Genomic DNA, 10,869 nt, shown 5'->3' on the forward strand with positions numbered 1-10,869 from the left:
CATTCACTAATCCAGTCATCTCAGGTTTTCCATATTCAAAAAGCCGTAGGCCGAGGCTTAAATGTGAATTGTAACGCATAAAATGAGTGGTGTTGGCTGCAAAAAGACCATTTGTCATATTCTCTAAACGAGGAATTAAACATGGGGTAATGTGCCAAAAAAGGATGAGAGCCCCAGTCTACAGACTACTACTGACAACTGCACTAGTTGTATCTGCTTTGCATGAAAGCTATGTACAAAAAAGAACACACGCTGTAACTGAGAAGGTTTTCCACAGTTACAACGGTCATTCCAAACCCCTTTTGCTGCTCTATTTCGCACCTGTCGTAGACGTTGAGGAGCCAGTTGAGACACATGTCCACACAGAGCGGGATGTTGATGAGGAAGGACCGCTCTTCCTCCAGCCTCTCGTAGAGCGCCGTCAGGGCATGGATCACCTCCACCACGTCCATCACGTGCTCCCCCTGCTGTAGCTCCTGCTCCCGGAAAACCTCTCCCAGGCTGCCCAGCGTCACCAGGTCCACTGGGAGAGAGAGCACACACACACACACACACACACACACACACACACACGCACACACACACACAATTACACGTTTGCTTCTCATAAAACAGAAATAAAGACGAAAAAATCTAGTTCTTCATGCATAACACAAGAGAATAATTACTGACAAGTTTCACCATCTTTAAACCATTTAAACCATTGACAGGTGTAGTGAAAAACATTGATCATCTTGTTCCAATGGCACCTGTCAAGGGGTGGGATATATTAGGCAACGAGTGAACAGTCAGTTCTTGAAGTTGATGTGTTGGAAGTAGGAAAAATGGACAAGCATAAGGATCTGAGCGACTTTGACAAGGAACAAAAGGAATGGCTAAACGACTGGGTCAGAGCAACTCCAAAGCTGCAGGTCTTGGGGGGTGTTCCCTGTATGCAGTTTCTCTCACCAAAAGTGGTCCAAGAAAGGACAACCGGTGAACAGGCGAAAGGGTCATGAACGCCCATGGGCTCATTGATGCACGTGAGGAATGAAGTCCACCCCATCTGGTCTGATCCCACATAAGAGCTACTGGAGAACAAATTGCTGAAAAAGTTCATGCTGCTATGACACAAAGGTGTCAGAGCACACAGTGCATCACAGCTTGCTGCGTATGGGGCTGCATAGCTGCAGACCGATCAGAGTGGCCATGGTGGACCATGGAGCATGGAGCAATGGAAGACGGTGGCCCGGTCTGATCAATCATGTTTTCTTCGACATCATGCGCATGGCCGGGGTTAGGGTCCGATCCGATGGAGAGTCTGTGGGATGTACTGGAACAACAGGCCCCACCTCACATCTTCCAGGACTTAAAGGATCTGCTGCTAACGTCTTGGTGCCAGATACCACAGGACACCTTCAGAGGTCTGGTGGAGTCCATGCCTCGATGAGTCAGAGCTGTTTTGGCGGCACGAGGTGGAGCTACACAGTACTAGTGGTTATTAGTGTTGGTTTTGATGTTGTGGCTGATTGTTGTATATCATTTGAAAGCTCTTGATGAGCTCTATCAAGTGGTAAAAGGACACAGTCTCCATACTTTTATTTTTTCAAATAAAGTTTGAAAACTTAAAGGGCGTCAGAGAAGTGCACTGAGCTTGGTACTTGTTTTTTACGCAATTATCTCTTAAAACAGAAAATCCCTTGAGCCTAACCTATATACAAGTACAAGTGCTTCATAAATGCTGCTGTTGTTGAAATAATTACAATTTATCAAATTTTGTTTTTACGCTCCTGTAAAATTCTGAAGATGTCAGTGACGTCCCTTTTGTGCTCAGCCCTCGCTAATATAGCTTTTTGACTGTTACAACACACGCACATACATGTAATTTGTAAATGCACATGGATGAAAGGTCTCATACAACTGCGTATTCAGCTGTGAGACACACACACACACACACACACACACACACACACCCACACACACACACACGCAACAGTAGTGCTCATTCACCTTTTACCCACTTAGGTCATGCCAGATGTTTCAAGAGCATCGACACAAATTTGATTGTGCTCCTCTAAACTAATTTGTGGCCCATCCCCGGGACCGGAGCTAAAAGGGTGTCCTTTGCTGCGAGGTATAATTGTATCGATATAATTGCAGGATAATGGTGGTGGAGAGAGGAGATCGCTGGAGCGCTCTCCAGCATGTGTTAGAAATCACACAGAAAAAAAGGGAATTTCGGGCGGACTCTCACTCTCACACCGCGCCACCTCATCACACACAAGGTGCAGGGGAGAAAATTTTGGAAATCTCTGGTAATTATTGCAGCCGGGCAATTAATTCTCGTAGGCCTGGTGGACCAGAAGAGGGTGAGAGAAGAGGGTGGAAGATGAAGAGAGATACGGAGGGGAATCATGAGCGGGAGGACTTTTACTTAATCTGTAAAAGCACAACGTGCTCTGAGGGACCAGAAATAAGATAGGAACGGAAAGAGAGAGAGGGAGGGGAGGGAGAGAGGGAGAGATGGGGAGCAGGGGAGGGAGACGGGGGAGGCTTTATGTCACGAGACAAGGCAGAGGGGGAGAAGGAGAAGGGGTCGGAAGTTAAAGGAGACAAGCGTGAAAGAGGATGAGATTGACCGCCCGCAGTGAGGCCGAGGCCACAACACTGATTTAGGGTCAGCAAGGAGAGGGAACGCAGGGCGGTGGGAGGAGGAGAGGGGAGAGGGAGGGAGAGAGAGAGAAAGAGAGAGAGAGAGGAAGGGACGGGATAGAGGGTTATTGTGCTACTTAACCAAGAGCGCTTTCTTTTTCTTTTTTTTTTTTTTCTTCCCGGCGGCGCATTTGTATGAAAAGTCGATAGGATGACATGACGGTGAAGGACTTATCGTGCCGTTACTTTTTCCAGGGTTTGGCACGTCAGCCACATTTAAAAATATCTCTAGTCAAACCAAGACTGACGGCCAATTACTGTCAAGCAGCGCTCCCCTGAACCGTACATCTCAACATTTCAAAGGTAAATTCGGAATGGAGATTTTTTTGGGGCTTCCCAAAGTTGCATTTGAGTTTTTTGTTTTTTTTTACGGATCAAATCTACAAAGATAAATGCTTCCGTCGGCCGTGCTGGATCAACCACGAGGCATGGTTTTAAAATGAGGACGGTAGAGGAGACAATGTGGGATTCGGGGAATGGAATCGTGAATCGTGAATAGGGGGCAGGGGAGGAAAAAAAAGCAATCGGGGGGGCGTGGAAAAATCGATGAACCCTGAATAATAAATACATAACTAAAAGTATATGGCCCCGAAGGAAAACAGGTTTTTACGCCTCATCCGTGAGTCTGATTGTCTTCCCTTTGGCGAGGCAAATTGACCAATTAACGGCTCCAATTATCCGGCATGACAATGATCCAGGAATAAACGGAAATGGGAAGAAAACAGCGGCTGAGTGGTTGCACACTGCGACACATCAAAGTCTTTATCCGAGTGAGGAGGATCTCCCAATACATTACGCCGCACGCCAACTACCAAACAAACTAAGTAATTAGAACAGAATGGAGGCTTTTCCTTAACACTTCTTGTGAAGCTCAGACGTTAATCTCTGATATGTTGAGAAGGAACATACCATAGTAACCATAGTTATGTAGGGAAATTTCAGGTTAGTCACACACGGCTTGGTGCATTTTTTTGAACATGTTCTGAATAACAGTCATATGACATTTTGTTGAGAACTTTTTTTTTTTTGCAATTTCAACAGTACATCAAAAAGTTGTCTACGGCAGGTTGCCGGCAGGAAGCGGCGCAGCTTCCTGTTTCTAGTCCCTTAACTTAGCGTGGCTGTAGCCGAAACATGCGGAAGAGCGAAAAGAGTCCATTGAAAGCTGGAAAAAAAACAAAAGCGGATAAAATGCGTGTTTTTTTTTTTTTTTTTTTCCAAGGCTTAAAAACCTGGACCGCGCTCCAGCAGAGCAGCACGTCTCTCAGCGCTAACGCGTCTGGCGAGCTCGCGCTACGCACGCTTGCAATAAATTATGGGAACCAACGTTTTAATGAGGTCCGGGTTGAAAAATGCCAAATCCAACCTTTAGCGGGTTTCAAAACCAATACAAACTCTCACGGCGTTGAAATATGCTTATTGCCCCTTTGGGATGATGTTTTATTCGGCGGATGTTTCCACCATCGATCCAAGGTTTGCGGCCGATGAACACGTACGTCTCAGCGCCCTCTGCACCCGCCGCAGCTTCATGGCGGTCCTGTACGCCGAGAACTTGATGTTGTTCAGATCCGCTGACGGGGGAAGAGGAGAGATACAAAAGAGGGTTAGAGGAAATGAGAGGGTGGGGGGGGGGAGGGAAACCCTGAACAAACAAAACCCATCCCCGCGCCGCCCCCCCTCACGGTGGCGGAGAGGGACGGCGCGGTTTTTCCCTCTCCCTCCGCCCCCTCTCTCCCCCCCTCCCGGTTATTACTCCCTCACAGAAGTCATTAGCGGCGCCACGATCTGGAAGATGTAATCGCTGGATGCGGCCGCACACGCCGGAGCGTCGCAGGTGCGGCCCCGCGAGTGTTGGCGGGGCGAGGCGGCGGCGGCGGTTATCCCTCTTTGCCGGCTTCCGATGTCAAAACAAGATTAACCCAAAGACACATGGTGTTGTTTAATCTCAAATTATACACAGCGATGTGGTGGTGGTGGTGGTGGGCGGAGGGGGTGCAACGACTGCGCCGGCAAAGGCACCGAGTGTGTGTGTTGGAGACGGCAGCCCCGTCGCGTCCGAGACGCAGGGCTTTTACGGGGTTCCGCCCTCGGGCGCCTAGAAAAGCACTCATGCTGCCGGTGCTCATGCTGCCGCTGCTGTGAGCGGGCGAGGTTTACATTGATGCCTTTGCACCACCCCCACCCCCACCCCCGCCCCCGCCCCTCCCCGCCCCTCACTCACCCAGCGCCTGATACAACTCTGTCATCTTTGGATGGTCCCAGCATGTCGTCTGGGCTTGATGGCTACGAGGGGGAGAGGGAGCGAGGGAGAGAAAGAGAGAGCGGTGAGATCAAGGCTGCGGGGAGGGGCGGTGCGGGTGGGGTTTCTTGAAAAAGCGAGGCAGAAAAGGAAATTCGGAGGCCTGGAACTCAAGGTAAAATGGAGCGCAAAACGAACGCAGTAGTGGCCGGGAGAAACAGGACCTGGCGCGGACCTGACTAGCGCGGTGGGGGATCAGAGGACGGTAAGCAGAGACAGAATGGAGGGGGGAGATGGGAGGGGAAGGGGAGGCTGCGACGCTGGTACGAGAGAACTCCGGCGGGTGAGGAGCAGACGCGCCGCCAACGCAATAAGGGAGCGATGCTCAGGCGTCTAACTGACAGCGCTGCTCTGCCGGAGACTCGCCGCCAGCAACGTAACGGGGTTCGCAACGAGGGGAGAATTCACAAAGAACGGACGGCGGCCATGAATTGAGCATCGATTGCGGCCGCTCTCTGTGCCGTCTCAACGTCCGATGCACAAAAGATATTGTGCAAATGACACGACAGCCCTTTATGTGCAGTGACTATAAAACATTTAAGTAGAATGAGTAAATCTTTAGTATAATAAAACGTACTCTACCCACACAGTTCATTTAGTACATGAATAAAATACGTATATATTTCCATTTTTACGAAATAAATTGTAGCTCTCTGAATTTACAATGTAGAAATTATGACAGTTCATTTGATATGTTTGACTCTAGCCCATTGTGTCAGTGCAAGTTCCTTGTGCGTTTTAAAAACCACCACAGACCGCTACCCGTTCTGCTACCTTCGGATCCCGCGACAGTAATAATAATTATAATAATAACGTTGAAATATTATTTAAAAATCACTGGAAAGTCCGGGCGTGACACTGAGAAAGAGAAAGGTGACTGAACTGAAATCGCAGTTAATCGGACGGCAGTCCTTTTTCACGCAGCTGAATCCAAAAGCAAAGGCAGCCACCGAAGCATCATTTCGAGTGAGTCACGCCACCATTAAGCCTAAGAAGTCCTTCCAAGACGGAGAGATGGTAAAAGGGGCCTTTGTTTGAGCACCCGACTCGTTGTTTCGGGACTTTAAAAATCAATCAATCAATCACCACGGATGGTGCGCCCGCAATGGTGGGCCGCTTGAATGGATTAATTACCAAGTACAGGGAGGACGATGCTTTATCCGACTTCCTTAACCACCACTGCACAATACACCAACAAGCATTATGTGCAAAAATGCTAAACATGTGGCAACGAAAATTGCCTGTTCTATTCGAGCGAGATCTCTTCAAAGACAGCTGTTCGTGCACTTCTGGAGGAGGCTGACTGCAACCACTCTGACCTCTTGCTACACAGTGACGTGAGAGGGCTTAGTAGGGGGAAATTCCTGCAGAGATTTCCAGAGCTCTGTCCGGAGATAAAGGAGTTTCTCCTTGTCAGTAAAAATGCAGAATACAAGCAACTTAACGACGATCAGTGGCTGCTCGACTTGGCAATTTTAACTGATCTGACCAACATGGTCAAAGCCGTGGTCAACATGATCAGTTCCGTTCATGCCTTCAAACGAAAAATTCAACTTCTGTCCTCAAGCTGCTGCGCCATGATTTGGGGAACTTTCAAAACCTCGCATCAGAGCTGGGGAAGGCGTGTATGCAACTTGACAGTGGGCGCCACACAGAGCAGATTGAAAACTGTCTGACCTTGCTTTACCTGAGCCAATCGCTACGTTCATGTGCTGCCCATTTAGGGAAGATGTTGAGGTTGATTCACTCGCATCAAAAATGGCAACACTGTTCCACCTGAACTGGTCTGCAGTGGAGGATGAGATGTTGACACTACAGGCTGACATTCAGCTCAAGTCCAGGGCTCATGGACAGTTTTGGATCTTACTCACGGAGGAAAAGGAGGGAGCACATTTCCTTGTGCTCCCTCCCTCCTTGACTGTATTATTCGGCTCTACTTATTTATGTGAGTCAGCCTTTTCCCACATGAAGATTATTAAATCCAGATACCCTTCCACCATGACTGATGATCATTTGGAAGCCTGCTTGAGGCTGGCTAACAGCAGCTACTGTCCCAGACTATGCAACCCTGGCCGACTCCATTCAGTGCAAGTCATCAGACTAAGGTAGTGACCATGAATTAATTTAATTGTATTGTGCTGTAAGGGTTCATGCAGTGATGCAAGGTACGGCAACATATATTGTATATATAGTATATTCAGTATCTTCTTCCTTTTCTTCTTTTGGCTGATCCCAGTAGTATATATATACTCAGTATATATATAAATAAATATACTTCGTATTTTTTTATGCAGGTAGATCATTTTGACCTGGTCATTTTAAAAGTAGCTCGCAGGCCGAAAAAGTGTGGGCACCCCTGCTTTAATGAATGCTTCATTAAAACGATAAAAAAAAATAAAAAATCAGAACAGAGAATATAATATAACAGATAATATAATATCGGTTCTGCGATATTAAATAAGTCATCATTAGGAGGAGGGTGTATTGATTAGTATCCAATGGAGTTATTACTCCCACTCTAAGTAGCCTGGTTATGCTTATAAAGAATTAAGAGGCAGAGAGTGCTAGTGAAGGCGTGCCAGGTTTTATTGCTTGCAATTAGAAAAATCATTATATATATAGATATATATATATATATCTATATATATCACATATACATCATGTAAAAGCATCGTATATCTTTTGGAAACCGATTGAATTTACCAACACAAATGGATGGACAAAAAGCTTCTCCCACCAACATACTGTAATAGATACACCAATGTTATCCAAATTAATTATGTATATGATTAATAATATGTAAGTATGAATTATATAATAATATATATATAATACTATGCTATATAGCTATATCAAATCTATACAAAAAAATTATAATAAAACCCAATACTAAATATAATAATATATATAAGTTCATTTCTTGGTGGTATGAGATGCAGTGGTACACAGTAAATAAATAACGAAAAACAAGTACACCGCGTTCCAAATGATTATACAAATTGGATTTAAGTGTCCTAAACATTTAATTTTTTGTTTTTCAATTAGACTCATGGATGGTATTGTGTCTCAGGGCTCTTTGGATCACTGAAATCAATCTCAGACACCTGTGATAATTAGTTTACCAGGTGAGCCCAATAAAAGGAAAACTACTTAAGACGGACGTTCCACATTATTAAGCAGGCCACAGGTTTCAGGCAATATGGGAAAGAAAGGGCTCTCTCTGCTGCCGAAAAGCATCAAATAGTGCAATGCCTTGGTCAAGGTATGAAAATATTAGATATTTCACAAAAACGTAAGCGTGATCATCGTACTGTGAAGAGACTTGAGGCTGATTCAGAGCACGGACAGGTTTGTGCAGATACAGACATAATGAGGAAGGTTTCTGCCAGACAAGTTCATGGGATGAAGAGAGCAGCTGCTAAAATGCCATTACAAAGCAGCAAACAGGTATTTGAAGCTGCTGGTGCCTCTGGAGTCCTGCAAACCTCAAGGATGACAACCTCAGGATCCTCCAGAGGCTTGCAGTTGTGCATAAACCTACTATTGGACCACCCCTTACCAATGCTCACAAGCAGAAACGGTTGCAGTGGGCCCAGAAATACATGAAGGCTCATTTTCAAACAGTCTTGTTTACTGATGTGTGCCGTGCAACCCTGGATGGTGCAGATGGATGGAGTAGTGGATGGTTGGTGGATGGCCACCCTGTCCCAACAAGGCTGCACCGCCAGCAAGGAGGTGGCGGAGTCATGTTTTGGGCTGGAATCATGGTGAGAGAGCTGGGAGGCCCCTTTAGGGTCCCTGAAGGTGTGAAAATGACCTCGGCAAAGTATATAGAGTTTCTGACTGACCACTTTTTGTACCACTTCCATGGTACAAAAAGAGGAACCATGCCTTCCGTAATAAAATCATCTTCATGCATGACAATGCACCATCTCATGCTGCAAAGAATACCTCTGTGTCATTGGCTGCTATGGGCATAAAAGGAGAGAAACTCATGGTGTGGCCCCCATCCTCCCCTGACCTCAACCCTATTGAGAACCTTTGGAGCATCCTCAAGCAAAAGATCTATGAGGGTGGGAGGCAGTTTACATCAAAACAGCAGCTCTGGGAGGCTGTTCTGACAACCTGCAAAGAAATTCAACCAGAAACTCTCCAAAAACTCAAGTTCAATGGATGCAAGAATTGTGAAGGTGATATTAAACAAGGCTCCTATGTTGACATGTAACTTGGCCTGTTAAGATGTTTTTGATTGAAATAGCTTTTGATTTCAGTAAATATGACCTCCTAAAGCTGCAAATTCAACAAATGACCATTTCCAGTTGTTTACAACCTTAAAAAATGTTTTGAAACTTATTATGTTATGCATAATAATTTGGAACAGTGCATTTTGAGCTTTTTATTTTTGAAAAGAAATACTGTTATCATTGGGAGGTTTGTTCAACAACATTTGAATTATACCCTAACGGTTGATGACTTGAAAATTCTACTGACTGTCATTTGCATCGACTATTTAGGAAAATCAGAGAAAAATATAATTTGCATAATAATTTGGAACGCGGTGTACAGCCGGCCAAAAAATGGTGAAAGTAAAATAGATAAATGTCCCAAACAACCACATCTACACAAACAAGTAAAAATTTACACAAACACAACACTTTGTGTAAATCAACTCACTTGATGTAATAGGGCACTTTGTTTGGAGAGATGGCTCGCTCCCATGGAACCTGGACTGAACCTGACGAGCCAGAGAGAGAGAGAGAAAATTTAAAAAGGCATTTTATTGAACAGTGTTTTTATGTTTACAGAACAACAACAAATATATCTTCAGTGGCATAAGCAAGGCACATTTTGAATAAGAACTTGTACTTTGTTTGTATTCATATTTTTTCCTTTAGATAACACACATGCACTGACAGCGACCAACACACACACACACGCTTCAAATGGTGGCCGGTGAAATTAGATCTCTGCTTTTGACCCATCCTGGCTTGTCCTTCCTCTGCGGGTTAGCGAGGAGCAGTGGGCAGCGTACAGCGAACCAGGGACCAATTAGAATGTTCTGCATGTCTTTGGTGGGAGTCTTTGGAGGAGGAAACCCCATGTGAGCATGGGGAGAACATGCAAACTCCACACAGAAAGGACCCTCATCGGAAGATAACCCGCCGGAGCACGGTGCCAACCGCACCCCAGGCGGGAATCAAACCAAACTGAATGCACTGTGCCACCGTACCCAACGTACCTGAATTTAAAAATAAATAAATTAAATCAATAGATCAATGAAAAACGCAGCAGCAAAACATCCATTCACATGAAAGCCGGGTCCAGGGAGCCCTGGGATCTGGTGCTTCCTGCTCTTGCAGAGGAACAGCTTGTAGTCGGTGCAGAGCTCCAGTTCTAGCTCCAGTTCTCCTTCCTTGGGCAGAAGGGACAGGGAGGCCCGACGACACCAGACCAACACATCCCGGCAGGCCTTCCAGGAGGTCCACCCCCGGACTGAGCCCTTGGACCACCCGAGGAGCTCAGCACCACGCCCCTACACACCGTGCGCCTTGTCCGGTGCCAACTGCCCCACTGTAGTGGTGTCCTCCGGGGTGATGGGGGAGTCCCGGGGTGACCCACTCCTCCTCTCCCAGCTGAGGCAGCCCCCCGAAGTACATTGGGCTTTTCCTCGCAGTCCTCTGCCCTGTAGAGGGCAGTGTAGAAACCCACCGCCAGCTTGTGGGTCAATGTCCCATCAGGCAGATGGAGGCAGGCCACCAGCCTCCTCTCAGCCACCGTCTCTTCGAGGTTGAACAAAGCTTACGGTGATGACCCAAAAACTAAAACCCTCCTCTTTCCATCCATCCTACAGTTAACATTTAAGATCCCCAAATGAAAAA

At 46.2% G+C, this 10,869-nt stretch overlaps 1 protein-coding gene across 1 annotated transcript in view; it reads right to left on the reverse strand.

Moving 5' to 3' along the window:
* drp2 (dystrophin related protein 2) overlaps positions 1 to 10,869 on the reverse strand; it is a gene marked incomplete at its 3' end in the record, with an annotated part of 68,351 nt that overhangs the window by 29,670 nt on the left and 27,812 nt on the right. The window contains exons 8-11 of the mRNA XM_080007930.1: positions 9,665 to 9,725; positions 4,913 to 4,974; positions 4,188 to 4,262; positions 322 to 523 (exon numbers count right to left, since the gene is read on the reverse strand). Coding sequence (XP_079864056.1) covers positions 322 to 523; positions 4,188 to 4,262; positions 4,913 to 4,974; positions 9,665 to 9,725 — 400 coding nt within the window. The remainder of the gene's footprint in view (positions 1 to 321; positions 524 to 4,187; positions 4,263 to 4,912; positions 4,975 to 9,664; positions 9,726 to 10,869) is intronic.

The sequence above is a fragment of the Zeus faber genome, assembly GCF_960531495.2.
Source record: "Zeus faber genome assembly, chromosome: 10".
In the NCBI taxonomy this organism is placed as follows: domain Eukaryota; kingdom Metazoa; phylum Chordata; class Actinopteri; order Zeiformes; family Zeidae; genus Zeus; species Zeus faber.